The 27,534-nt window shown below is 45.6% G+C and overlaps 1 protein-coding gene across 1 annotated transcript in view; it reads right to left on the reverse strand.

Annotated features, from left to right (window-relative positions):
* Positions 1–24,151, reverse strand: part of LOC149331885 (uncharacterized) — a 30,151-nt gene extending 6,000 nt beyond the window's left edge. The window contains exons 1-9 of the mRNA XM_089557429.1: positions 24,061–24,151; positions 18,604–18,672; positions 12,280–12,362; positions 11,504–11,585; positions 10,258–10,555; positions 8,433–8,589; positions 7,497–7,621; positions 1,814–1,931; positions 552–719 (exon numbers count right to left, since the gene is read on the reverse strand). Coding sequence (XP_089413555.1) covers positions 552–719; positions 1,814–1,931; positions 7,497–7,621; positions 8,433–8,589; positions 10,258–10,555; positions 11,504–11,585; positions 12,280–12,362; positions 18,604–18,672; positions 24,061–24,151 — 1,191 coding nt within the window. The remainder of the gene's footprint in view (positions 1–551; positions 720–1,813; positions 1,932–7,496; positions 7,622–8,432; positions 8,590–10,257; positions 10,556–11,503; positions 11,586–12,279; positions 12,363–18,603; positions 18,673–24,060) is intronic.
* Positions 24,152–27,534: the final 3,383 nt, after the last annotated feature.

The following is a 27,534-nucleotide window of genomic DNA, read 5'->3' on the forward strand; positions in this document are numbered from 1 at the left end:
TGCTACGACAATTATCAGTACTTTCGCTGTGACTAAGTTCAACGGCTTACCGGGAGTTGCCACTACCCTTGCTGCTTCGAGAAACAGCTGCACAGGGCCAGTAACTCGTCTCCCGTTTGTCATTTTAAGATTCAAACTTTTACGGGGACTGTGAAACGTGCACCAGCCTTATTCGTGTATTTTAATTAAGGGAATTCAACACTTTCTAAGCAAGCGAAGCCTCACTGCTGACGCGTGACTTTCAAATTCCTCACGAAAATTGGCTACATGCCCTCTAACCTTACAGAAGGATGGTGAGACAGCGCAAAGTGGTACGAAGGTAGAAAGTACAGAATGCAACGCCTTGCTGTGCGTGTCCAGTTGCGCTGTTTCACCATCGCGTTCGGCCAACTTGCCCAGAAGTTCATGTTGTCTGCGCGCAGAGAGGAAATAGCGGCGTCCCCTCCTTGAAGCCCAACTTGTATGGCCTTTGTCCACAATAAGCCCAAAGAACTTTAAGGCAAAAGAGGGAGCAAGCGTACACCCCAAGCCAATCTGTAAAGGACACTTGCCGTCGAGAAGTCTGATATGGACATGCTGGTGCACTCCTTGTACAATGCGTCGAATGGGTGGGTGTGTCTTTGCTCAATGTGGTAGAGGAGGACACCCATTTGGAACGAGAACGCCACGGTCAGTGATGGAATCCCGAAGTTCGACATGGCCATCGGGACCGCCTTTTCCTGCAATTTCGCGCACAAAAAGAATTCTCTAAACGCAACGTTGCGCCTCTCTGACGTCAACTGAAAGAACCCTCTCTCTAAACTAGAATAATCTGGAAGGAAGAATTTCGAGCAGCCCAGCGAGAAATAGCCCTTCAGAAATAGCCCTTGTGGCGGACTCGTGAGTGCAACACATACGGCACCTTTAAACTTTCAGCTCTGCTGAGATATGAGGGAAGCTGTTTTCTTTGCTTTGTCAGTGATAATGTTCATAGGAAGTCTGCAGCATTCTGATGTGGCGTGCAGCTTACATTTGTTTTTCTTTATTTTGGAATATTGAAAACGCAGCAGATTAACGAGCACGATGAGAGAACGTGTCGTCGTCAGTTATGTACCTAGCTTGTTTCAGTCTGTTTTTTATGCGAAGCATACTAAAATAGCCCAACCCAGCTCCTCGAGCGCGGCGGTGTCGTTACCATTGACCTTTCGTGAACCTCCATGTCATACCACGTGATGCGTGACGTCACAGCAGATGAAAAACGGGGGCCCAACTCGCGCCGTCGCGCGAGGCGTCGTGACCAAGGATGACCACGTGGTGCGTGACGTCACAGCAGATGAGAAACGGGGGCCCAGCTCGCGCCGTCGCGCGAGGCGTCGCGACCAAGGAGGCCCACGTGATGCGTGACGTAACGACATAGGAGAAACGGGGCCCCAGCTCGCGCCGTCGCGCGAGGCGTCGCGACCAATGTGTTTCCTGCTTCTGCCGCTAGGTGCGCTGTAGTGAACACGTGATGCTGGAGCGGCGGTATACAAGGGGGTGCGCCTCCCTCTGCTAGGCGTACACGGGATAGAGATGCCTCCTGGAGACAGGGCTGCTCGTTCGTTAGAATGAGAAGCAAAAGTTGCGGCGTGCTACAGAGACTGATGAAGAGCGTGAAGAACGTCTAGCCAAGCGGCGTGCTCGATATGCAACTCGGCGACAATATGCTTCGCATCTGACTAGGCTTAACCTAAGCTATGCCTCAGCCATTTTTTGCTCCTTGCATCATTTTCGGTACGCGAAATTCCCAACACAAAAATATCGATATATTTTTACGCTTTTTGTTCGTGCTCACCATAGCTAGCAGCAAGTTACTGGGGCTCTTCAGAGCGTTGGCCGGCAAAGTGGTGCACGAATGCCGGTTTGGCGTTGTCAGAACACTGGTGATTATCACCACGATATCGACATCGGTCCTGCAAACAAAGGAAACAGATAATAAGTAGGGGCGGAGTTTTGAAAGGAAAAGCTCAAGTAACGCAGATGCCAATTCAGATAATGGGCAATCGCTTCTAATCTGGATTGAAACTTAAAGCCAGTAACTTAGATTCATGTGATAGCAAAGACGATCTTTGTTTTAATTCCGTGTTCTGAATTCCCTAGAACAAATTTGTGGACTTTTTCACAATTGCCTATTTGTGCGCCGTACTTTTTCCCTGGTCTGTGCCTGAAGCGTTTTGATTGGCGAGTTTCATACAAGCATCTACTCCGCATGCGTTCCACAGTACAACGTTCACACAGTCTGAGTCGAGGTGTAAACAGTGAAAAGGTCTATTGTACACTATGAACCGCTGCAATGGGGAAATGTTTGTGGAAAATTAATTTCGGCAAATTTTGACAGCCAACTTAAGATATGTCTCCAGCACAGGGAAAGAACGGGCCATACCATCATTCTGGATATAGATGTGCTGTTATATGATAGCAAAGACGATCTTTGTTTTAATTCCGTGTTCTGAATTCCCTAGAACAAATTTGTGGACTTTTTCACAATTGCCTATTTGTGCGCCGTACTTTTTCCCTGGTCTGTGCCTGAAGCGTTTTGATTGGCGAGTTTCATACAAGCATCTACTCCGCATGCGTTCCACAGTACAACGTTCACACAGTCTGAGTCGAGGTGTAAACAGTGAAAAGGTCTATTGTACACTATGAACCGCTGCAATAGGGAAATGTTTGTGGAAAATTAATTTCGGCAAATTTTGACAGCCAACTTAAGATATGTCTCCAGCACAGGGAAAGAACGGGCCATACCATCATTCTGGATATAGATGTGCTGTTATATGTTGGAAAAGAGCAAGCTTGCAAGAGGGAACAGGACTAGATGGGAGGAACTCACAAACACACAAGACGAAGCGCTTCGTCTAGAGTACTATTTTTGCTCTTCAGGTCTAGTCCTGACCCTGCTTGAAAGCCAGCACTTTTCGAATATAAAGTGAGATACCCATTCGCTCCAGTTCGAGCTTTTTTGACGTCAAAATAAGCCAAACCTCCCATGTTTTACAATGATCGCTGCGGTGATGTCTATGATATATTTTTAATCTAGAGGCCGAGTGAACGCCGCAGTAAGCCATAAGCAGTTTTGTCTGTCCTAAAATTATTTTAACAAGATATACGAGGGTCATAGAAAGGATAGATTTTTTGTTCTCTCGGTCTCTTCGAAAAAAAAAATGGACATTAAATATTTTAGAAGTGGGGCTGCTAGCATGCTGATTATTAGTTTTCAATCTGCAAGGATATTGAATCTAGGCATTTTCTGTGATTCGTTTTGTTTTTGATGTATGGTTTTCCTACAGAAAGCTGCATGCTTGTAGGGAACCTAATCTTACCAGGCGTTCTTGCGGAGTTGATGGCGCAGTCATCACCATGACATTACTGAGTTGTGCGATAGCAGCATTGTGTTCATGGCGAAACAAAGCAACCACTACTCCGGGCACAGATTAGCTTCTGGCTCTAGATAACAGAATACCGCTTTCATTGTCACGTTAATACGTTCTAAAGAATGAAACCGAACACTTCAGACATAGTCACGTTATCGGGTTCTAAATATTGAAACAGCAATAATAGTGAGTTCATCCTAGGGGACAATTCTATGTGCGATTTGCTCACACACTCGTTCCTGCCTGATAAGTTTGGGCAGGCGTGCTGCTCTGTCAGTGAGAACCGCCCAAACTCCGGTGACGGAGACGTTTTGACAGGCGCGAATTATCTGGCTGTGTAATCCTCAAACCAGGGCGGGACGGACAGCCCGGTACTCTTCACCAATGGTATGGCTATGAAGAAAAGTGGGCGTATCAGTTTTGTATGTTAATAACAGGCATGCATTGGCACACTGTGCCGGAGACAACTTGGCCACTCCGAAGTATACCGATGGAGCTTGCTGTACATTATAGTAATTACGCTTGGGCTAATAAAAAATTTCGAGAAAGAACGCGGAATGGAAACCCCGCATAGTGTTTAATTTATAAACATACTGCCTTTAAAGTTATACTGACGTGCAAGCGACTTTCTTTACCTTCAAAAATACGAGCCAACGTAAATGTTCATTTGTCTTATATCAGTATGACCTATTAAGAAGATAACATTTGTGTGTAAGTTCCACAGATAATTGCTTAAAAGTAGCCGGGTCATTAAAATGCATACTTGCGTAACAAATCGCAGAAGACCCGCAAACACTGAGAGAGAGAGAGAAAAACTTTGTCATGGCAAGTGTGTTTAGACCCCCCTTGGGTCCCTGGACCACCGCACGGTCCCACTCTACGTCGTAACGTTCATGCGGTGTTTGTCCATGACGTCGGCACCCCGAAGCACCGCAGCAAGCTGCGATGGCGGGTCCGGAGACGAGAGCACGACCTCCCAGTCCTCCCAACTTGATAACGCGGGTTGTCCCTGCGGGGGAGGATCAGCAGGGCAGCCGAAAAGGATGTGGGAGAGTGTGGCGTGAGGGTCGCCGCACAGGGTGCATGCAGGGGAGGTGCCACAGTAGAGAGATAGCAGCTGAGGGGATGAGAGAGAGCGGGTCTGGAGGCGTCTCCAGAGGATCTGTTGGGAATGGGTAAGGGAGGGGTGTGGAGGAGGGTAAGTCCGACGGTCTAAGCGGGGCATTTGCGTGAGCTCTGCAAAGGTGTGCGCCCGCTCTCTCGAGAAACCTGGACCGAGGCCGTCCTGAGCCCGGCAAATCAAACCTCGGGCCAATTTATCGGCAGCCTCGTTTCCTGGATTCCCAGAGTGAGCCGGCACCCACTGGAGCTCTACCCTGCGTGGTAAGTTTTTGGAGGGGGTGTTCAACAACTTCCAAGCAGGGGCGTGAATCCTGCCTCTCGCGAAGTTGAACAGAGCCGTTTTGGAGTCGCTAAAGATGTAGTTTGCATTGGAATGTACAAGGGCTAGGGCGATGGCGGTTTCCTCTGCCTACTCAGACGTACAGCCAGAGGGAAGGCGGTGTGTGAGGGGCTGTGCTAGGGCAGCTGGATTGTAACCAACTGCTACAGCTTCATGAGTTGTGCACGCGGCGTCTACCCAAATGGCGTCCTGGGCTTGTCCGTAATACTTGTGTAGGGCCTTAGCGCGAGCCATGCGGCGAGGGATGTGGTACTGGGGATGAATGTTCCGGGGAAGGGGTTTCACAACGAGGGGGGCATGAATGTGTCGAGGAATAGCTATAAGGGATGTCTGATTAGCGGGAATGTTGATGCGAAGGGAAGCGAGGATATGCCTGCCAGTTGCGCTCGCGGCAAGTCTTAGATACTGTGTCTGAAGGTGCGCGTCTACTAGTTCCTGAATGGTGTTATGCATGCCTAATGCAAGGAGCTTGGCTGTGCTAGTGTTGCGGGGTAGGTTTAAGGCTGTCTTGGTTGCTAGACGAATCATGGCGTTCACTCGCTCTGTTTCTATGCTGTTCAGCTTAAGATATGGGGTGGCGTATAAAATGCGGCTAAGTGTAAAAGCATGCACTACTTTCATGCTATCCGCTTCGTCTAAACCTTTGTGCAGGGAGGATACGCGGCGTAGAAGTTGCAACACGGATTGCGTGGAGGCCTTGAGTGTTTTAAGGGTATGATCGTTGCGTCCGGAATCCTGCAAGTAAAGGCCAAGGATACGGAGGGTGGGGGTGACGGGGATAGGGGTTCCTTGTAAAGTGATTTGAATGGGCGAATTAGCTGCAGATTTCGGTCTTATGAGGAGAAGCGCGGATTTAGAGGGGGAGCATTCGAGCCCAATAGATGACGCATGAGCGGAGATGGTGTCAGCTGCTAATTGAAGAGTTTCCTCAATTTCTCCATCAGATCCGTGAGTGGTCCATGCCGTAATATCATCAGCGTACAAGGTATGCCTTAGGTGTGGGATGAGAGCGAGTTTATGAGCTAGGGGAATGAGAGCAATAATAAATAGAAGGGGGGGAGAGGACCGCGCCTTGGGGTGTTCCAAGTTCGCCGAGTGTATAAGGTGGTGTGCTCAGCTCAGCTATGTGCAGGGAGGCAGTGCGGCCCCAGAGAAAGGCGCGAACGTAGTTGTAGGTATTTGAGCCTACCTGTAGTGCCTGTAGTTCTCGCAAAATGGCATCGTGTCGAATCCTGTCAAATGCCTTTGTGAGGTCAACCGTCAGAATAGCTTTAGTGAGGTGGGGGATCGTGTCATCAAGCACGTCATGTGTAATTTGTAGTAGGGAATCCTGTGCTGATAGATGCGCACGAAAGCCCACCATGCTGTGCGGAAAAAGGTGGTTGTCTTCCATGTACGTGGTTAGTCGGGCAAGAATTATGTGTTCGAATGCCTTGCCGAGACAAGATGTCAGAGAAATTGGTCGGATATTCTCTATGTTGATGGGTTTGTGGGGTTTAGGAATAAATATGATTTTTCCATGCTTCCAGGTGGCAGGGAGTGTACCTGACTTCCAGCACTCGTTAAATTGGGTGACTAGATGAGATATGGAGGCATCGTCAAGATTTCGGATGGCAGCATTGGTAATTTGATCTTCCCCGGGTGCAGTATTGCGTAAATTCAAAAGGGCTGTCCGAAATTCCGCCTCAGTAATAGGGGCGTCAAGCTGGGGTTGAGGTGGACCCGTGTACTCGGGGTGCTTGCAAGGGTCACCTGGGGTGGTATATGTTGATTTCACCTGCGCGAGGAAGGCGTTCGTGTCCTGCCTGTGGTTATGAGTAAGGCGGCGAATGCTAAGGCGTGTCTGGGTTTTAGATTTCGTGGGGTCTAGCATGTGGCGTAAGAGGTGCCAGGCACGGGTTGTGGAGAGACTGCCGCGGAGATTGTCACAAATCTGATTCCAGTTAGCTTTGCAAAGAGTGGTACTGTGGTGTTCTATTTGGGTCTGAAGCTGTGCCAGTTTGAGTTTTAGTTTCCTATTGTGTTTTTGAGTTTTCCATCTGTGTGTTGTGCATTCTTGAGCTTGAATGAGGTGCGCGAGCTTACTGAGGCTATCTATCAGTGCAGTGAAAAATGAAGACAGTTTGCACGTAGGTCCTACACAATACTACTTTTTTTTTGTCATGAATAACAAACCAGGCAAAAAACCCGCTGCGGTGGCTCAGTGGTTAGGAAACGATACCGCTGCACCGATGTAATTAACTGGCATAGCCATTTGGCTCTACATAGTTGTGTTTCAAATTCATCTTACGGCGAAAGACACGGGTTCGATCCCGGCCGCGGCGGTTGAATTTCGATGAAGGCGAAATTCTAGAGGCCCGTGTACTGTGCGGTGTCAGTGCACGTTGAAGAACCTCAGGTGGTCGAAATATCCGGAGCCCCTCACTACGGCGTCTCTCATAGCCTCAGTTGCTTTGGGACGTTAAACCCCGATAAACCAAACCAAACCAACCAAACCAGGCAAACAAATTTTATCGCCTGGTTATTGCCTTCCTTTTACTCTCTCAAAGGGTTCTTTCCACACGAATAGCGTTATACCGTGTCAAATATTCAGTGCGGTTCTAATATTAATATTTTATTAGCAATATTCTCTCTGCGACACTTACGTGGCAGTGTTCTCAGCGAGGTATGAAAGCGAGGACACCGAGTCCGCTTCGTTGTAGTCGAAGTAGCCAATACCGAAAATAACTTTGTGGTTTTCTCTGTTGCTTCCCAGCAAAGACCGAAAATCCTGCAAAGGAAAGCGTACATTTAGCCTAGTTTACACACTATGCACCCTTGAGTCAAAGCAAGACGCAGAAAGCCGACGAAAAATGGTAAGCAAATTTTGAAACAACTTCTAACTAGAAAAGTGAACAACGTACTGACTGGTAAGCAATTTTGAACGTTCCATTTCAATCTGATATATTCCTAGAGTGAAGGCAAAGTTTAAATTCGTCCGATCGAGCCTAATACGGGCGCCGTGAGGCAGAACTGTTATGTTTTGTGCGCCTTGTTTTCAGATGGGCTAAAGAGGGGAATGGGTTCATTTCAAGGTTGCTGGTAATAAGGAGGGAAATTTATTTCAATCTTTATTGCTTTCGGCATAGTTCAAGAGTAGGCATGACGTCTGCCACCACAATTTTAAAGGAAAGTCCAGACTCTAGAACGTTTACAAAGACCGTAGTCATCGTTTCGATTTTTAAGGCTCCTAATATTTGAACTAATGTGCCAGGAAGGAACACCAGTAGTTATTAGTCCCTAATCAATGAGAAAAACAGCAGTGCAAACTAGATGACATTTATAAACATGCGGAGGTAAGGTTAACAAAAAACTAGGGTAGGGCGTAGGCGGTTGAAGTAAAGAAGAGAGATAGCGCAGAAGGTGTTCGCCTCTATGGTTTAGGCTCAGTTGGATATCATCTCTGATAAGGAGACGTACGCGCTAATAACCGAGTAAAACATAGCAGGGGGCCAAGAACAAGCTGCCGTAAAGAACAAATGTGCGGTACAGATCTCCCGACCCACATCATTCAAGAAATAGAGGGAAGTAGACGGACTTGCCTTAAGAATGGAAGCCGCGTCCCGCGAGAAATTTCTGGCAATATCTCTCTGCTGGTAGATGTTCATGATGGCGTAGTGGTTGATCCGTGCAGTACGCATCGCGTCTGTCAGCTGATCCCGAATATCCGTATTGGCGAACATCCTTGGTTCTAGATACCTAAACAAGGATGGAATGAAATGCCAATGTATTGAGTACAGATTTTAATTTCTGCTCTCCTCTGGAACGTCATGGCGCGTGATGCGCACGTTGTGCACACTTACTTGTCGCTCTGCTAGCATCAATCAATGGAGACTAAGGAAAAATTTGACAAATTTTTGTTCTTGATGCAAATCGATGCTCTGATATTTTTCCCGATGTTGATATTTACCCGGCAGCATAAGACTCATTTATTGCCAAGAAGATGTATTTTTTTTAGCTCGATCCAAACTTGTTAGTCAAAGACCAAGAACAACTTAGTACTGACCGTTTTCAAGTTAATGGGGGCCTATTCTAGCCTCCAGGAACCATGGCAAACTAATTTGGTCGACACCGCGTTGACTTCTCAAAAATTCGGCTGGTGGGTGATGTCGAGAGCTGTATTTCATTTTTCACAATACGCTTATAGCACTAAAGATGGCGTTGTCAAGCCGTATTTTAGCCTCCACCCTGTCGCTCAACGTCGCCTGTCAACCATTTAGTCCCAATAAATCCAGCTTGTGGAGACCACTCGGTTTCCATACGCACGTGACATATCGCAACTTGCCCCAGGCGCACGCGTCGTCTGCTACAGAGCACTTTAAACGTTAGCAACAAAAATCCTAAATTTTTTTAACCAGGACGAAAATTTCTCATGCTTAGTTCTATGATATACACAGCACAATCATACGCATTCAAGGAAAAATGGTATTTCGTTGCAGTTGGTTCTTAAGTTCATCATGTGTTCGTTGATGGCCAACTCATTATGACAACTTCCTTCCAACAGGTGTGCATTGAAACGTTCGCGGGTGGCGCCACGCCCACAGTTTTTTGTTTGGATCCTTGTATTTGAGGATGAATTTTTATGTTCTTATCTCTTATGATCTACCCTTGAAAGGTGAAAGAGAACTTGCGCAGTAAGAGCGTGAAAAGGGATCTTGAATTACACTATTCCGTCGGTCTACTTAACTGTTTTTTTTTGTCGGTTATTATTCTTTAGCTGTGACATTCTTCAGTTTTCAGGAATGGCAGAACTTTCTAGTAGAATATTCGATGACGAAACACTTGGGATGAAATGTCGCATTGTTAAATGTTCAAGATCATATGGAGCGAAAAAGTAAAGTCCCGGATACAATACAAACAAAACATGGCCAGTAGGTTAGTACGTAGGGTCTAAAGTGTTGATATACGAGTTGGCTATGACAGTGGTCGTAGTGGAGGGCTCCGGATTATTTGCGACTACAAGAGAGTCGTTGCCATCCACTGACATCACAAAGGACTCGAGATTAAGGCGTTTTTTCTAACGAAGAACGCAGAAGAGAAGGCAGTTCTCCGAAAGCAACTCGTCCAAGCAGACCCAGACAGTGGCAGCACTACGTAAAGTTACGATTCCACTCATAGCACTATAACATCCTTGTTTTCAAGTCAATGTGGTGCATATAGTTCACACGTGTGTCGACGCACCGTTCCGATTTTGGCCTTGTATTCTTAGAGTAACCTTCTGCAGGAACTCTTGTAAGGCGAGCAGATGAAAGACGCGGTAATCCTTAATCAGTTGCAAGCCCAATTCGTGCGAATTAATTTCTCCTGACGTTGAGCCATGAATTTCGCAGGTGCACTATCTTTTGTACTTTCGCTTAAGGTACCCACCGGACGTCGAATGACAGCCCGCACGTGCTGTCGGTGTATAGCTTGCAGGCGTTCCTGAAAGCCACGTAACTGATCTCGGTGTCCACAGCGAGAAGCTTGCTGGACTCGATCCGCACGTGCGTGTAGATCAGGATGTCGCAGACGCCGTCCGGAGGATATTGCGACGGCAGCGCCGCCGTGAGGCCGACCGAGCACAGCAGTGGCGGTACCTGACTGACGGGAGTTGTCGTTGTCGCAATTGTCGTTGTTGCAATCGTCGCCGTCGTCGCTGTTGTCTCAGTTTTTGTAGTCACGGTGGCTGCACGCACAGTTGCGGTGGAAAGCGATGTCAACGAAGACAGCGAATACAGTCATGTTGGGTCTGAAGAAGCCAGCCGTATCAAGCAGCACAGGTGATCGGCCCAATATTCCAAATAGATGGTTTCACATTGGTCCTTTGTAGGACTGAGCTTCCTTTGTAGGACCTTTGTAGAACTGAGAAGTTTTCAATATTGGGCGAATTGCCTGTGCTGCTTGGGTTAATTATACCAAGAAAATTATGACAGAACATGATTCATTAATAAAGGGACACTGAACTGAAATAAATGTGAATTTTGCTTCTAGAAAAAAAAAATCAAAGGCTCTACTTTTTGCTACTCTTCGCGAACTTAAGACGAATTCATTAATGAGGAATTTCCTGTTCAGAGTATAACATTTCTGTTTTAGGCCACAGGATTCAAAGTCGTGACGTCCACATGAAAAAAAAAAAAAAAAACGACGCCGTGGTGAACGACTGGAAGTGGATGTCGACGGAGTCTTGCATAACTGATCCGCCTTTAAAAAGTCATGGACGCCTGATTTTTCAATGTCTTGGTAGCGATGCTTAATTGTTTGGTGTTTCGAGTCGATTAAAGTTTTTGTTTAATAAGATTAACCTCTTTTTGTTACAGTATGAAAGGGGAAAGCAGAGAGCTATGGGAAAGCAGGCGATGTGGTAAAGTCTTATGTATTTATCCATTTTGAGGCCGAGCAAGTTAATAAGCATGCTGAATAGAAGGAACTACAATAACGGCAAGCCTGTTAAAAATAGGAGTCATAACTAGTGCACGAAACGTAACTAGTGTGCGAAGGAAAAAATACATGCTATATTACATGTGGTCCGTACATATTTCTCGAGACTTTATTTCAAATAATTTTCTTACCAGTGAAAAATTTTGAATAGTGCGAAAACTTGGGGCAAACAGCATTCTTACTCTTCACGACTTACTCGCTTCAAATGGCGTCGTTTGGGTTTGCGGTGAAGTCCGGGGAGGAGTGATGGCTGGTGTAGTTATTCGGTCTTGGATCACCTACGGGAAAGAGTAGAAATGGCGTCAGTAAGTACAAAAGAAAACGAAAATGATAGCGCAAGTCATTTTTACTGTGAGGTACGTTGAAACGATGGCTGTCTTTTGGGTTGCCCCTGAAGCTTTCTGCATCTGTAGAATTCATACTGCCTCCGGAAAGCACAGAATAAAGGAAAAATGAAGAATTCATATAAATGGGAACGAGCCGCTGGTGATCCCTGCAGTAAATTCATCCACTGCAGAATATATTGAGAAGCTGTGTTGCGTGGCCGATAAATTTTAGAAGCGGAGACATTTAATCTCCCACTTTTGGACCAGCGTATCTTTTGAACCATTATTACAATAGTGCCAGCACATTCTTTCTTTCGCCTTCTTCTTGCCTAGTCACTAGCCCTACAATTCGGTTACCGTCCTCTTTTCAGCGGTATGAACTCTAGCCTCCGGCCTTCCCAGTCTTTCGGTGAGGCAAGCATCTTTCCTTGCCCTAGGCTACGCTGGACGTTAGAAAATGGGCATTAATATCGACGGTACAGATTGGTAGCCGTGTACAATGTCTATGTCGCGTTTTCGTCAAGAATACTGACAGCAGCTCAACAATTCCCTAATGAGCATTCGCATGCTGAATATGAGAGCGATGTTCGCGATGTGTCCTTCCCGCGGCAGAGTATTCTTGGAAGGGTGAGTCATTTACAATTACGGGCCCAGTCCGGCCGCTGCTTTCTAGCACATCCAGGGGCTCGTCACCAGTAGAGCCGCCGCCATCCCCGTCGTCGTCGATGCCTTAAAAGGGAAAGACAAAAAGGAAAAACGTAACAGGTCTTTAACGTCGGCCATTTTCCCGAGTTCTTTGAAATCAGCATAGAATGGAAATTTTCAGTTTTATCCCTATTTTAAAAGCTCGCAATATACGGAACGCCTGTCTCTCTTTCCTTCTTTCGTCTCACTGGTGTGCCACATATATTTCCATACAAATTTCCTTTTTATTAAGAATCATGGCATGAAATATTATTTGGCCGCAGCGGTGGCTCAGTGGTTATGGTGCTCGGCTGCTGACCCGAAAGACGCGGGTTCGATCCCGGCCGCGGAGGCTGAATTTCTTTGGAGGAGAAATTCTAGAGGCCCGTGTACTGTGCGACGTCTGTGCACGTTAAAGAACCCCAGGTGGTCGAAATTTCCGGAGCCCTCCACTACGGCGTCTCTGATAGCCCTAGTCGCTTTGGGACGTTAAACCCCATAAACCAAACCAAACCAAACCGAAATCTTATTTAGTTCAAATTAGTTCAATGATTGAAGATGGACATCGCCATTGTCTCTCGGCATCAGTTTTCCTTTTCAGATGTCTCCTTCAGTGGGCGCACAGAATGGGCTCACAGAAAACTTTTAGAGCGTTTATTCTGTTCCGGGAATTATATTCCCCGGCACTCCGGGAAATACATTAGGCAACTGAAGCTGATTTAATGTGAGCTTTGACTACAGAGCACAGGAATTTTTGTATTTCACATCCATCAGAATACCACAGCCGTGGCCTGGTTCGAACCCACGAATATCAGATCAGCAGCCCAACGACAAAGCCAGTGGGTCACCACGGCTGTGTTTATCAACTGAAGATTGCCGGAAGTATGCATGTTTCTGAAAATTTCCCCTCTGGAGCTTATTGAATGAAACGTGAAGCAGTGATATCGCCAGGATCACTCCTCGTAGTTTACTACTCTATTTAGGAACACTTTAGACGAACAGAGATCAACTGTGGTGTTAAGATGACATTCAAAAATCGGAATCCTAGTTTTCTAAACTTTTCCACTTCGCAAAAGAAAAGAACGTTCATCTTCGATCACTTGCAATTTGGCTTACTTTTTATGTTTCACCTGTGCATGTAGTTTAAACCAGCGTTTTTCTTGTATATTGCACTACAAGGTCATATATGTAATGGCAATTTAGTTCTACGTCCTTAACGTCAAGTAGTGTTGTATTGTATGTTTTTTCGTGGAGATGAAGTTGGTTTGGTTTGGTTTGTTGGGGTTTAACGTCCCAAAGCGACTGAGGCTATGAGAGACGCCGTAGTGAAGGGCTCCGGAAATTTCGACCACCTGGGGTTCTTTAACGTGCACTGACATCGCACAGCACACGGGCCTCTAGAATTTCGCCTTCAAGAAATTCAGCCACCGCGGCCGGGATCGATCCCGCGTCTTTCGGGTCAGCAGCCGAGCGCCGTAACCACTGAGCCACCGCGGCGGGGCGGAGATGAAGTTATCGGCAATAACTATGTGACAAAGAGATCAAATCGTGGTATTCACCTTATATTTGGAAGAATTGTCTGTTTTTTCAGGACATGAGAATGCACATGCTTCACTATAAGGAAAATAGTTCTTCATTAAGTTCATTGACTAACTCTCCTGCTTGCTATTAGATGGCTGTTCCAGTTAAAGAGAGTAATACTGCCAGTTTGTCGATCATTCATTTATTTTTTTTCAAGCAGGATAAGAAAGGTGCTTTCAGTTGCACTGAGCGTCGCAATCAGTCGGACGATTTTATCCACTTGAACTACTTGCTCCGACAGTAGACTCGATGTGGGGTAACTTAATGAACTGTTCGCACTAAAAAGCGCTACCGATTTACAATCAGTGGGGTCTCTCTTAGAGGCTTGCTAAGTTAGAAACAGTAACTTTTTTCACAAACAAAACATCGGGGAACTAACCTCGGAAAGTCAAAGCAATCGCACCCATGACGACCAGGCTGAGAGCGGCCACCAAGAGACAGCAGGCCACATAAGACCAAGTCGTCGGGCTGTCACTGAATGCGCAAGTCGTGAGACGAAATACGTTCTGGTGAAATAACTTGACAGCATATTTTGTTGGGCGCACATTTATAAGCCTGTGATTGGATCATGAGGGACAGGACTCTACTGACGGTACATGCATGTCGTGTGGACAATTACCCATTACACTTATCCATTTTCACTCTGCCATCACATCGCACCCGTAACGCCAGACATGAAAATCTCCTTCTTCCAAAGACGAAAAATGTCTACGGAGAAAGGACAATAGCTCATGTGGGACGAAGCTGTGGAATGCCCTTACGTTGATGTGAAGTAAAGCAGAAGTTTTCTACTCTTGTTAAAAAATGTTACAGATCAGAGTGATTAGCGTGTATTTTCTCGGCAGTCTCTTTTTTCTTTGTAGGCTGGATCGTGTAGATACTTCGTATTTTTATGAGTATACATATTTGTTTAGTTATACATTCGTTGGTTAAGAACATTTCAACTTTCTATTTGAATGCAGGAGCCTTCATCATGTGTACAGTGGTGAGCAGCCTTGTCTAGAGCGCTTGAGCAGTGCGCACTTGGTAACAAAAACCGAAATTAGAAAGCAGCCCCTCATTTCAGGGCAAAGTTTTCGTGCCTGCTTTGTTTACGAGGCTATCTGGCGCTACTTCCGTGCAAGCGTTGCAGCTGGACCCTAGAGGCTGCCACAAAATCTGGATTTGTTTGCAAGGAAGTGCACCGCCCGAGCGCTCTAGACAAGGCTGCTCACCACTGTACTGTAAATAGTTTGTTCTGATGCCTGCGCTTAGTTTCACTCGATATGTTTTCCACGCATCCCAACGAGCTTTTAGCAAGGGATCCAGATGTTTTTTCAAGCATGCTGTGTATATATGTTCCGAAGTAAACTTTAATTCAAATTCAAATAAAAGAATTTAGCCGCGAGCACTCAGTGAACGTACTGCATTAACCGAGAGGCCTTGCTCGCATTGTCTCTTAGCGCACTCCCGCTGTCATCGTTTCGAGAATGAAAGGACATCGCTTTAAAATTTTGGCCTGTCAGTGTAGCGGTGTTGGTGCGACAGACACTTGCAGAGTGGCATTTCATTTAAACAGTTCCTATCTAACACCTAATTCATTTTAACAACAGATATAAATTGGTCTCTGTACTTTGGACCTGGCACCAAGCCGGAATTTTCCTCCTATTAAAAAGACTTTAACTAAAAAAAGATGGTTTCCCAGGTATGCTGTATGCCTTGACAGAAAGGAGGACGCGGCTAAGCCTGATCTGTAGCATAAAACCGCTAAAGCTCTGGAGACCACGTGACTAGGGGGAGCCAGATTTCTGGTTAGTCTTTCGGCGAAGCTATCGCAGCAACATTTCATTGAAACTCATATTACCCATAAGGAATATTACTAATAGAATCTATTCTGAAAGAAAGTGTTAAGCGCAACTGAGTAACAGTTAAGGTTTCCGTGTAAAACGCTTTATGGTACTAATTTTTATTCGTTTCTTGCGTAGTTTTATTGTAGGGCACATTGTTCTTTTGTGGCGTAGTTAAGTTGATGAATGAAGTCCGTGTATTCCATTAGAACATTCACTTGCATTTTAACTATTGTGCTTAGTAAATAGGACAATGTATGTATTCTGTTGCACATTTCATTTGTATTTGAATTATTGAAGTGTATATGAAGTCGCTGCTGCCAAAATGGTTCCCTGACCTAGTCAAGCTGTCCTCACAGCTTTTTGTCACGGAAGCCATCAACATTGTATCAATGTTGAAAATAAATTTTTGATTTGATTGTTTGCTCTTATCACGTGAGGCTGCCTGCCGTCGTATTGTGGCTAGAAAACCTGCGTCTCCGCTCCCCACCCCTTCCAGTGGCAAAGAAAAAAATCGAGGACACTTGAGATCCGCCTTGAATTTATGCCACGACACCTTCATTCGTTGCTTGCTCCTTTCCTTCTTAGTAACTCTTCCTAATCACATACACACCTTGCATACATCAGTCGGCACACTAGACCACATGATTGCATTACACGACACAAAAAGACTTCGTTAAACCGAGTCGAAAGAAGGTGCCTCAATGGACTAAGGGTAGCGTCTAAAACTACGGCGGTGTTGGTGCGACAGACACTTGCAGAGTGGCATTTCATTTAAACAGTTCCTATCTAACACCTAATTCATTTTAACAACAGATATAAATTGGTCTCTGTACTTTGGACCTGGCACCAAGCCGGATTCCCAAATAATTGAGGTAATTTTCAATCAATAACGAGACATAATTAATTCTACGGCCTTACGATCAATATTTAATTCAGGTTTTAATAATCTGCATTCACAGCTCATCGTGGGACGTCACGACCGTCTCGAGAAATTGGTATTTTCTCAAAACGCCAACGCGAACACCTAAAGCGGCTTCTCCGCTGAACGGTAGCTAAGGCTGTAGCTTAGTAAAATTAAAGAATTGCGTTGTATGTGTGGTCAATTTAGGGATTTTATTTGGTCGGCTGTCCTCCACATCAGTCTAGACTAACTGAGGCGGCAGTCGCAGATCCACCGAGCATACTCAAGGAATATGTTGTTTAAAGGCTCTCACCACCTTTCAACCTACGGGTACTGTCCTATGCCGCCACCCCCTAAATAGAGAGCGTGTCGTTGTTGGTCTGGGTGTGGCTGTGATTAATAAAGCTCCTTAACATATAGCAAATGGTGTATTGCCCTCCCTGTTATCCGCCAACAGCGCTCAAAAACAGACGCAGAATTGGTACTTACAAAGTGGAACCTTCTGCAGAGAAACAGCAAGAGTAACGTGGCTTTAAACAGGACCCAAAGGACATGTTTTTATGCAACCAAGCTTCACTATTTTACAAAGCTTATTGTCAGGGTAAAATGCAACTTCAATCATCAAACTTGAAGTGTTTGCTGACGCTGCGCCTTTGATCTAGTTAAGAATAGAGGGACATTATTCGCGCCAAGTTGGGAGTAATACACATGTAATATTTAATTTTACAACAGAGGTAAGGAAGACACGGACACAGGAAGAAACTATATTTGTTCAAAAGTCAGCCAGCACTATATAAGCACGCTGTCAGCTTCTCAGAAAGAACAGCTACTGATTATACTGTAGAACTTGTTTATTTTTATGATGCAGTCTGCAATGATTGCATTTTAAGGTAGGCTGGGTTTTCCTGGCTTCGCTATTTCTTGTTTTTCTTGCGTTCCTTTCTTGTATATATTTGTAGCTAGTGGAATGAAATAAGTAGCACGACGTGTGCTCTGCTGCTTTCCGCTCCTGTTATTTATACTTAGTATTCTAATTTCATTCTAGAAACTAGCGATCTTTATGCATCTATTAAGCATGTTAAAAAATGGCAAAACTTTTGAAAACTCCACCCACGACTACTGCCTTAAATTATTAAGTTGTTGCATCGCGTTCTCGTGTAAGGTAAAAAGTGTTTGATCTCACAGCTAGCAACATTTTACACAGAAAAAAAACGCAGATTACGATTTAATTGTGAACCACTTCATATTCTCTTTGATATGAGCCTGATATGATTCTTGGGAAAGCTGTCTATATCTGCTTTTTTTCCCACGCATTGTATTATTAAGCGCATTGTTAGCAACGAATTTTCTGCCAACAGCTTTGCCCGAAGGCGTGCGCCATGAGATCTCCAATAAAACGGAGAGTTGAGCTAGTTGGTACATGTTGCTTGCAAAAATCAGCGCTAAGACGAAGGACAAAGAAGAGAGGACTACAGGACCGGCGCTGTTCTGTAGTCCTCTTTTCTTTGTCCTTCTTCTTAGCGCTGAGATCTCCAATATCAGCACGAGCTCTTTTCAGTGCACACTGTCGTTGACGTGCTCGTGGATCAGTGCTCTGAGCGGTTATCATTGAATACAAAGGTATTCGGCTCGATCCCCATCCCGCTTACAGCATAGTTCATTTGTTTCCTTCTTTATATAGATTGGTCATCGGTGGCGAATGTTTTTCGCTGGCCTGCGCGGAGTCCGGCTGGCAGTTACAATAACCATATGAAGGAAAAAAATGAACTCTACTAGGCGCCTTTGGTAACAAGCCGTAATAGAATCACGGCACCAGGCAATAATCAATTTCTCTGATGGTTATGGTCGTTCTTGGCTCACCTTTAGCAGTACCCGTTATCTGCGCGGCGCTTCCAAAGTCTGAGGGGGGACAAGAACGGCACGCGTTAGGAAGATCATCGCTCGAGAAAGTTGGGCAACGCAACTGTTTACATACCATAGGTGTCGAGATAGGGGTCGTACTCCAAGGGTACCTCTTGCCCGGTGAGCAGATATTGGTTGTCAGCTGCAAAAAATGTTAAAGGAAGTATGAATGCAACTGCTTTCTTTGTCATCACTTAATGCAATTATTTGTGCTTGTTACAAGTGGTTCCCCCCAGATTAGCCGAGTACTAAGGGCTGCGACGGCGCATAGACAATCTTCTGAGAACCATTGTGTAAACTGTTTCCCTAATTTGTTTATACACTCATCATGTAAACATATAGCTCATGAAAGTGATCGAAATATCGTTTGCAGCATTTTAAACTTTAGACTCTGAGTTGTCAGGTGTGCTGTTTACAGAAAGTCATAAAATATCCGTAGTGCAGAGAATTAGGAATCCTCTTTTTGCGCGATGTGTGTTTAAGTTTTTTGGCGTCACTGTTATGATTGCGATTAATCTTAAACGAGGCTTAAATCATGTAGCAATGCCCGAGAATTCACTTCCTTTTGAGGTCTTTTAGAGAGATAAAACAAAATGGCCATCAATAAAATATGTAGATACCTCCGCAGATAATAAATAAAAATGTGAAAAAAATATACCTAACCCAACTACTTTAAGGACTGCCGCACCTATTGTTCGTTTGTTCAATACACTGGGAAAATTTTCGAATGCAGTATCTTGGGAGGGCCATTTCTAAAGCCATTCTGACCGCACTAAAAGTGAGAGACGTCGTAGCTACGTTCGAAGTAGATGGCAGTAGTTAAAAGAAATGAATCCCAACAGCTTCTGAATTTGCACAGAAAGAAAGCCATGTATCATGTTTAACATTTTCAGACAAAAAATTTTGAAAACTGAGAAATTGTAATACACTCTTCGTGAAATATCGAAGGTAATGAACCATTCTTGTGATTTGTTGCAAAATCTTTCTTTTAAAGTGTTTCCATCATCGAACAGTTGACTCTGAAATAGAAAACCAATCGGGAACGCCTTTGACGACAGCAAAACATTTAAGAAAAAAAAATACGACTCCTGTTGGGTGATCTGCAGACATATTAACGTTTATAGTTAAATCTTGCATCATCTAAAAAAAAACTGCGTCCATAAACGGTTTGCCGCACAAAAATTCTTTTGTCCAGAATAGACGATATGCGAAATGCGCAGCGCCATCTCTCGGCGCTCCGAGAACTAAGTCCTCCATGTTGGTACGGTAGAGAAAACGAAACCGCGGCCCTGCGTTGGGTTAAAACGGCTGCGCTTCGTTTGAAAAGTGAAATGACGATGCGCTCTTACGCTATGCTGTCCACTATGCAAAGTAACTACGATGCGTGCCAGAACTAGGTGCGTTCCAGCTTTTCGCTTTTCTATTTTTTTCTTTACTCTGTCCCAACGTTTTAGTAACAGCAAATGCCATGTGAGGTATTCGTGTGTCAGCAAGCCATTCACTGCACAGCTTGCGCTTTCTGCGCTGATTTTTCACAAAGCTTTCTAGGTGATTTGCGTTTACATTAGGTTACGGACCACATCCTTTGTTGCCTCTGATCAAAATTAGAAGACGATTTAGTGCATTTATTAACTATCCGGTTGGGCGTGAATATATGTAGACGCATACTTGAGCAACGTAATAGAGAAGGTAATTTTTTTGAGCGAGCCTACGCCTGTGTTCCTCGAGCGTGTATTCCAGTCGCGAAGAAGCACGTTCATTAATGTGCAGGTAAATCGCGGCTATGGGCACTCAGTGCGCTCCATCTAAAAACCTCGATTGCTCGTGCCGTGGCGCACTAAGCGCACTCGAAGAACCACACGCACATTACTGCTTTTGTTACGCGTTCAATTAAGTTTTTCCCGTGTTCGATTAGTTTTGGAAGGGCTAGCAATCTATCTGGACCATGGGGTTGTTGCAGGATCCCACACATTGTCGTACGTGATCGCGCCCGCATATGTTATGCGCGTTAAGGCGTCTTTGTGAAGCAATACATCCTACGTATAAAAACTGAGATGCGAATGCTTTATTTTTTTTTATGATTCCTATACATTCGATATCTCCGGCGGCGAAAGTCTGAAAACAAAACATAGCTACTTTATTGTGAAGGCGGGAAGCATTTCCAAGCTAGAAAGTACGTGCAACATTGTTCTGAAAACGCTTCAGGCCATCAGATTTTATTATCGTTGTGGCAAGCCGCAACAGCTTGCTTCGCAACAAAGAAATTTGTGTAGGTTTGGGACGAAGCGAATTAAGTGTCGGATGCAACCGAACATGCGAATTTCACCCCCGCATACACAGCTTGACCAGCGTATCGAGTCCGTGCAGGCACCTACAGCTGTACGCTCTTTCTCTAATCAAGCCGCCGCGGTAGCTCAGTGCTTATCTGAAAAAAAAACTGCGTCTTTGCTTACAATATTTTGAATTATATGTGCCCACTTTACTCTTGTTAATATCGACTGACAACATCGCAATACTCGCTTCAACTGCGTCTTAAACAAGACTCGGTTTCAACGAATTGCGGCGAAAACCAGCCGGCGCCGGGTTCTGAAACGGTGACGTTGAAAACCGCGGATGTGCATTGTACATTGCACTGAAGGAATCACATTACGCAGCTGGTCGAGGGTCCTGTGTGAATATACTGCAATGCACGAAGCTCCTGGCGTCGGCGCGAACGAAAGTTCACACTGTCACAGAAGATTGTCAAGACGTCTGTGCACTCAGAGCAAAATAACCGCTCGCTACCCCACCAGATGAAATCGCGTCCACCTGGGAATGAAATAGCCGTGATAATGCGGGATGCTTGAACCGGGGCTTTAATGCGCGAATTAAAATGACAGTGGCGCAGAGTTCGACTTGCCAACACACATCCCAGTGCCGATTCCGGCTATCATCAACGCCAGACTTCAAGCGAAGCTCAGGACGCGGTAGGAGGAAGTTGGCGCTTACTGAAAGTACCTACATTTGGTAAAAGATCAGCAGTGAAAACAACGCAGCAGCTGAAGCTTGCCTGTTGAAATTTCACACGCAAGATTCATGACAGCTATACCGATATCAAGAATGTACGCATAGCAAACGATGCACCAGCTCGACGAGCTCGCCCGAATCAAGATGGAAACCGGAAGTTGTGGGCGCGGTGTTGCCAGACCACCAAGCAATTTCGCATATCGTCTATTGTTGGGTATGATGTTACTGTCGAGGGCTAGCGTTAGAATAAATTCGGTGTTAGCGGTAAACGTGGTATTGTCCTACCACTGGCACTGCTGTTAAGGTACTCTGGTCTCAGACTTGGTGCTCTAGGAGGGGGAGTTGCTTCCATGAAAAATAGCTGCAAAACAAGCGCAAAGTCTACAATGTCACAAATCTCTCTTTTTTCTTTCAAGTGCACAAATTTCAGTATAAAGTTATTGCGGCTGTGCCTGCGATATCATGAACTCTTCAGCTAGAGCTACGGGACCAAAGTAAAGGTTACGATTTGCTGTTTTCTGAAAAGCATGTTTACCTTAGGCGGTGATTAGTAACAACTCATCTACACCTGCATTGTAAAGTAGCTCGAAATATCTCTGCTAAAAGCCCTGAAAGCTTCCTGCTTAATAATACAGTGCGCTATCGAATCTCCAGTAGGGTGTTTCGGCACGACCTGGCACGAATGCGACGTCAGGCGGCTACCCTCAAACAAAATACCCATTTTCGTACCGTGCATTCCCTAAGCTTTTCACTTTAGCATTTTGTTATGCGCATGCCACACACAATGAAATAAAGGGCTGGGCCTCCATGGCTCCTAGTTTCCGCCAGCAGAACTTTCGTTTTGCCTGCGATGAGCGTTCGCACGTCCAAGAACAAAATAAGCCCTGAGCTAAACGATACGCTTTGCGGGTAAAGATGAGGCAATCTTACCCATCGCTGACGCTTGCAGGGGAATCCCGAAAAGACAGTTGTAGGCAAAGGGCGTAGCCGCGTGGAGAGCCTCAGAAACTGCCGTTCTTCTTGCTCTTCTTCTTCTTCTTCTTCACCATATCTTCTTCTTGTTCTTCGTTTTCCTCTTAAGACATGGCACATACCTACATGAGGGGATGATGCAAGTAGTCGTCCTCAATTTTCTCAAACCAACACCCTTGGTGCGACAACGGTGTGCATGAAAGAATGATCATGGAATTATGTATCGAAAAGGAGAAGTGCTGTCTCCAGGTTCTAGCTATCACGTTTTAACTGCCGAAATGCTACTCTACGTATGCAAAAAAGGATGGGTGGCTTTGCTTTAAAAAGGCAGCACGGAAGGAGCTCAGAAAGTTCGAATATAAGTGCAGGATGTGTGTTCGCGTATTGTTTTTCCACTAGACCGCAGATGTTCGGATCTTCTCGCCGAATGGCGATGAGGTTGGCCAAGTTTGCATGTTGTGGACGCAAGACGTAGACATTTGGTTATTAGGATGCCCGCACACACAGATTCGTGTATGATACTACCTGGAGCCCTGTACTATGTACGGTTACATAACAGTTTTGATACAAAAGGCTGGGGAGACATACAATTAAGGCCTTATATGTCGTCGGTTCGAATCCCTCTCGCAAGCTAGCCTCCAACTTGACTAGGATATGTAAGCGATATGCAACGGGACATTGAATGACAGCGGCCGGAACGCTGTACGACAAACGGTGCGTCACAATTTTGGTACGAATGTTGGGAAAACTGGCGCCACAAGAATGTCAGCCAGTTGCGAGTGTATATACGTGAACGACATGTATAGAATTGTCTGAAGTGGCGTTACTCGGCTTGCTATGTCTGTCATACGGGCTCTTGATGACGTCACCTTATTTTTCCTGCCACCGCTGTGAGTTTCTGTATCATCTTCGAGTGCACACAGTGGTGCCGGCTTTCCTCGTAATGGAACTAGTAACGCTTTCGGATTAAAAACAGGAATAATAAGGACAGTGTTATGGAATGGGAAAAAGGAAACATTCAAAAAGCGAAAGAAGTAACATCGAGTATGGGAAAAAAGTATGAGCAAGAAGCGTTCCTCTGCATTTTGTTCTCTTTTTGCTGCCGCATTATTGTTCGTTCTAGAAGTGCGCCGACATTTTTTTTTTGCAAAAAGTTTGACCTTACATTTGCAAAGCTGTGCAATTCTTCTTTGTTTCCATCTTACCTTCAATACATGGACAAGCTACATTACATATCCTGATCATTTGTTTTGATAAAATGATGCTTCGCGTCGGTATTTTTCAATATCGGTGCTTAAGAATTAGCAAATGGTAAAACGCAGGCTCGCCGGATAACTGAAGCCGGATAACTCACCCAATACCTCGAGGACCGGCGTGGTCACCCATATTAAAAACAAAATATTTTCACCACCGCCTATCTGTAGTAGTTCTTCGTTTTCAGCGGTAATGTGGCCTGCTATTAGAAGACGAGCAAGGCACGCCACATCCGAGCTCGAGCTCGACAACACGAGCCACGGGCTTTCAAACCACGGTTTCTCGCTTCACGACTGACCGTTGCTGCTCAGCTTTTCCCTCTGTGTCCTTGCAACCGAGCTCAGTTCTCCACTCTCGGCTCCGCTTTTCAAGACCCACCTTCTGGCCATGGGTGAGTACAGACTGCCCTCAGCGTGGCGCACATCGATAGGATGCAGAGGCCGACGGTGTCAGAGGCCGACGGTGTCCAGCCCGCTATTAGCTCTTGCGATGGGCATGTGGCACGGCATACCAGTCAGGACAAGGTGAAGTGAATGCTTATGCCCTTGCAGTAGCCTTACCCCCGTATTCACAAACCACACTTGCCCTTATCTTTAGCGCCCCTTCACTTTTCTGCTCCTTAACGCGTTTCAGAAACAGACCTTATCCTTAACGGTCCCCTTTAGCCCAACTTAAAATTCAGGTAAAGGGAGCCATTTAAGGTGCCAACCCAGGCACCTTAAACTGCTCCTTACCACAATTCAACATGGCGGCGTGCTACGATGACGACTTCAGTGATGCTGAATTCCAATGGCAGATCGAGACCGCTCCGTCGGATCGCATACGGAGCGCGTCGGAGCGCGTAGATTTGCCACCTCCCATTTTGCGATTGGAATGCCAGTGCTCCCTCGGGAGCGCGATGCCAGCGCCGCAGCGGCGAGCCGCGGAAACTAGGCGCGCCGCCGGAGCGGACGCCCTGCTAGCTTCGTGTTCGAGTGCGACAGGAGTTGCGCGAGGCGCGATCTCCGCGTTGACAGACGCCGTCTCGGCGAAACAAAAAGGAGGTAGTACGAAGGCCGTAATGTAAAACCAAAACCAAAGCGTATGTACAGGATGGTCCACTCTCCGTGAACACGCGAGTATGCGGCCGCGGTCTTCGGAGAGCCAGTGAGTCTGTCCCTACCGTTCACGAAAGAAGTGGCGGACGACGCGCAGGCAAGTTGCTCGCTGCTCGATTTTCCAGCCTTGCGACTGCGAGACGCAAGCCGCTGAACCAATCAGCGAGACAGTCGAGCTTTCGGCAACGACGCCGCCCGCGGACACGCCGAGCGACGAACTGCGCTGCCCCCCGGCAAACGTTTCTCCCTGGCTGCCGTAGTCGTCGCTAAGCCTAACTGTTTTTCATCGATGCCGCAGCTGAGGTCGCTTCGGAATTGGTCAGCGTCCGGAGACCTTGTAAACGTGTCCCAGCCGACAGTTTCCCGGATTGTAACTCGATTGTCGAACATGATTGTCGAACCGACGTCGAGAAGCAAACACTCGCAAAAGAGGCGGGCGACGTGAAATCAACAAGCACATTATTGTGACGGCTACACTACAGGGTGGCCTGCAAAAGAAGAAAAAATGTCAAAATTGGAAAATTGTTTGCCTAAAATCTCTGATGCTTACTTGCAAGCGTGCTAGGAGAAATTTTTATTCACTTTTTGTCGTAGGAATAAATTATACGTGTATCTCTAGATGATTCCAACATAAAAACGCGAGTAGCCTCGCTCCCATATAACCAACATTTTCGGATAGGAGCCCCTTTTCGTAAGGCGCCCTTAAAATCGCGTAAGGTTGGTTTTTGAGGCTGACTTCAGCCTTATCTTACGTTTCAACTTAGGCCGTCCTTGCCGAAGGCCCACTTAACGCTTTAAGGAAAGGAACATTTGTGAATACGGGGGTTAATTCCTGTTTTCGTTGAGGTTTACAGGTTCTCAAATCTTTTCGCTTTAGTTCTATGCGCTCGGTTTGCGTGCGGGCAACGCGGACAACGTTTCCTTCATCCAGAAGGGCACAGTTCAAAGGTTGTTGTTGCTTGTTTCTGTTCAAAAGTCGTTCATTCAGAAAAAGCCGATTCAAGAAGTTGTGTCAGCAGAATTGTAATTGGCGCCTGTGCCGCTCTTAGTGTTGCGCATAAATAGCGCCAGATTAGTCCTACCACTGACCACCTTTGCACTCATTTTCAAGAGTACTGGTGAGAGCAGACATTCGTTCTCATCACCGTCCCTGTCTTTATTGCGCAAAATACTCGCCAGAAAGCAACCGAAATCTTTGTTGCAGTTTCGTAGTATAACAGTGTCATTTGTTTCCCCGAGCTGCTTAATCATTAAGCTCAGTTCATTCAAAACTTCTGCGAAATAGGAAACGTGAATAGAAGGAATCCAGAGCGAGAATTTCAACGCAGTGGCATTAATTAGTTCAGGAAAAATAGCACATCCATGCGGTCCCTGAAGAATCGACACATCGCTTAATAAGCTTGACACTGGTTTTCAAGGACGATTACTATCTTACTAAGCATTCGTTGCCATTCAGGTAATAAGTTCTTGTTTTCGAGTTAGCATCTTGAATAGCCAAGAGCATTTTAAATGACCAAGCTTGCTTTTCAATGTCCCTGATAGCACACGAAAGTGCGTAAAGCCATCATCGATTCATACCATCGCGCTTTTTTCTACCACTTCATAGTGCTTCGTTTCCCTACTTCCTCAAAACGAGCGGAAAGATGGATTTGGAGATGTCTCAGATATAGTGATATGCCGCTGTCCCTATGCCGTGTTGTTCACTGATGGCATGACAGGGAAAAAGGACGAATTTTGCGATTGCCTAGCACTTACTCCGAACTCTCGTGCCCTCTCAGGGAGTTAGGAACAGGAGATCGTCTCAAGAACACCTCGCAAGTGAGTGGCTTTTGAGCCACCAGCTCTTGTAAGCTGGGCGAGCAGTCGAGCCACTAGCTGCCGTTCATTTCACTAGAACGGTGAGAACCGTCAAAACTTACGGAGCGAGACTGTTGCTTTCAGAGTTTGCTACGTCAAACATAATGATCATACATATTGTTTGATTACTTCAAATAACGAAACAAGCGCAGTTTCAAGGAGTCTCGCAAGTCAAGGGACTATTTCTTACTTGCTCGCTTCTTAAATTTGGTGGTGGCAGGGGAAAAAAAATAAGCAAAACTAGGTTCATGAGTCGATATACAAAGCGTACTGATTACGAGAAATTCAAAACGGGACTCTGCTGAATTTTGCCACCATCTAAATACTGTATTTTTTTTTCTCTCGCAGCTTCCGAATTCGGCTACAGTGAAGTCTCTGGGATACAATCTGAAGTGTCAAGTACGTGGCTACACTCGCCAGCAAAGTCATTTACTTATTTATTTACTTGCGATACCTCAAGGACCCTTTGGGGAACGCATTAGGTCAGGAGTGGGTTGTTACATTGTGCTAATTGAAGAGCGACTCGTGGCACTTGGCTGCCGTCTTTGCTTACAACATATGTGGTTTGTTATTAAGCACTTAGCGTATTTGCGATGCACCTCCATGATGCGTTGTAATCGAGATGGGGCTGTGCGACTAACAGATTTATGCTCTAGCGGAGACTGCGAGCCGGCAACGGCTTGAACAGGAAGTCAGGTACTATTTGTTCACTATTGCTCCACCATTGCTGTACTTTTGTATAATGCGCATTGCATGCTGGTTGTCAGTGTGCTGCAAGTATAAATTAACCCAGCGGGAGTTAATTATTGACACCAACC

The sequence above is a fragment of the Amblyomma mixtum genome, chromosome 8, assembly GCF_055824585.1.
Source record: "Amblyomma mixtum isolate Tamu chromosome 8, ASM5582458v1, whole genome shotgun sequence".
Lineage (NCBI taxonomy): Eukaryota > Metazoa > Arthropoda > Arachnida > Ixodida > Ixodidae > Amblyomma > Amblyomma mixtum.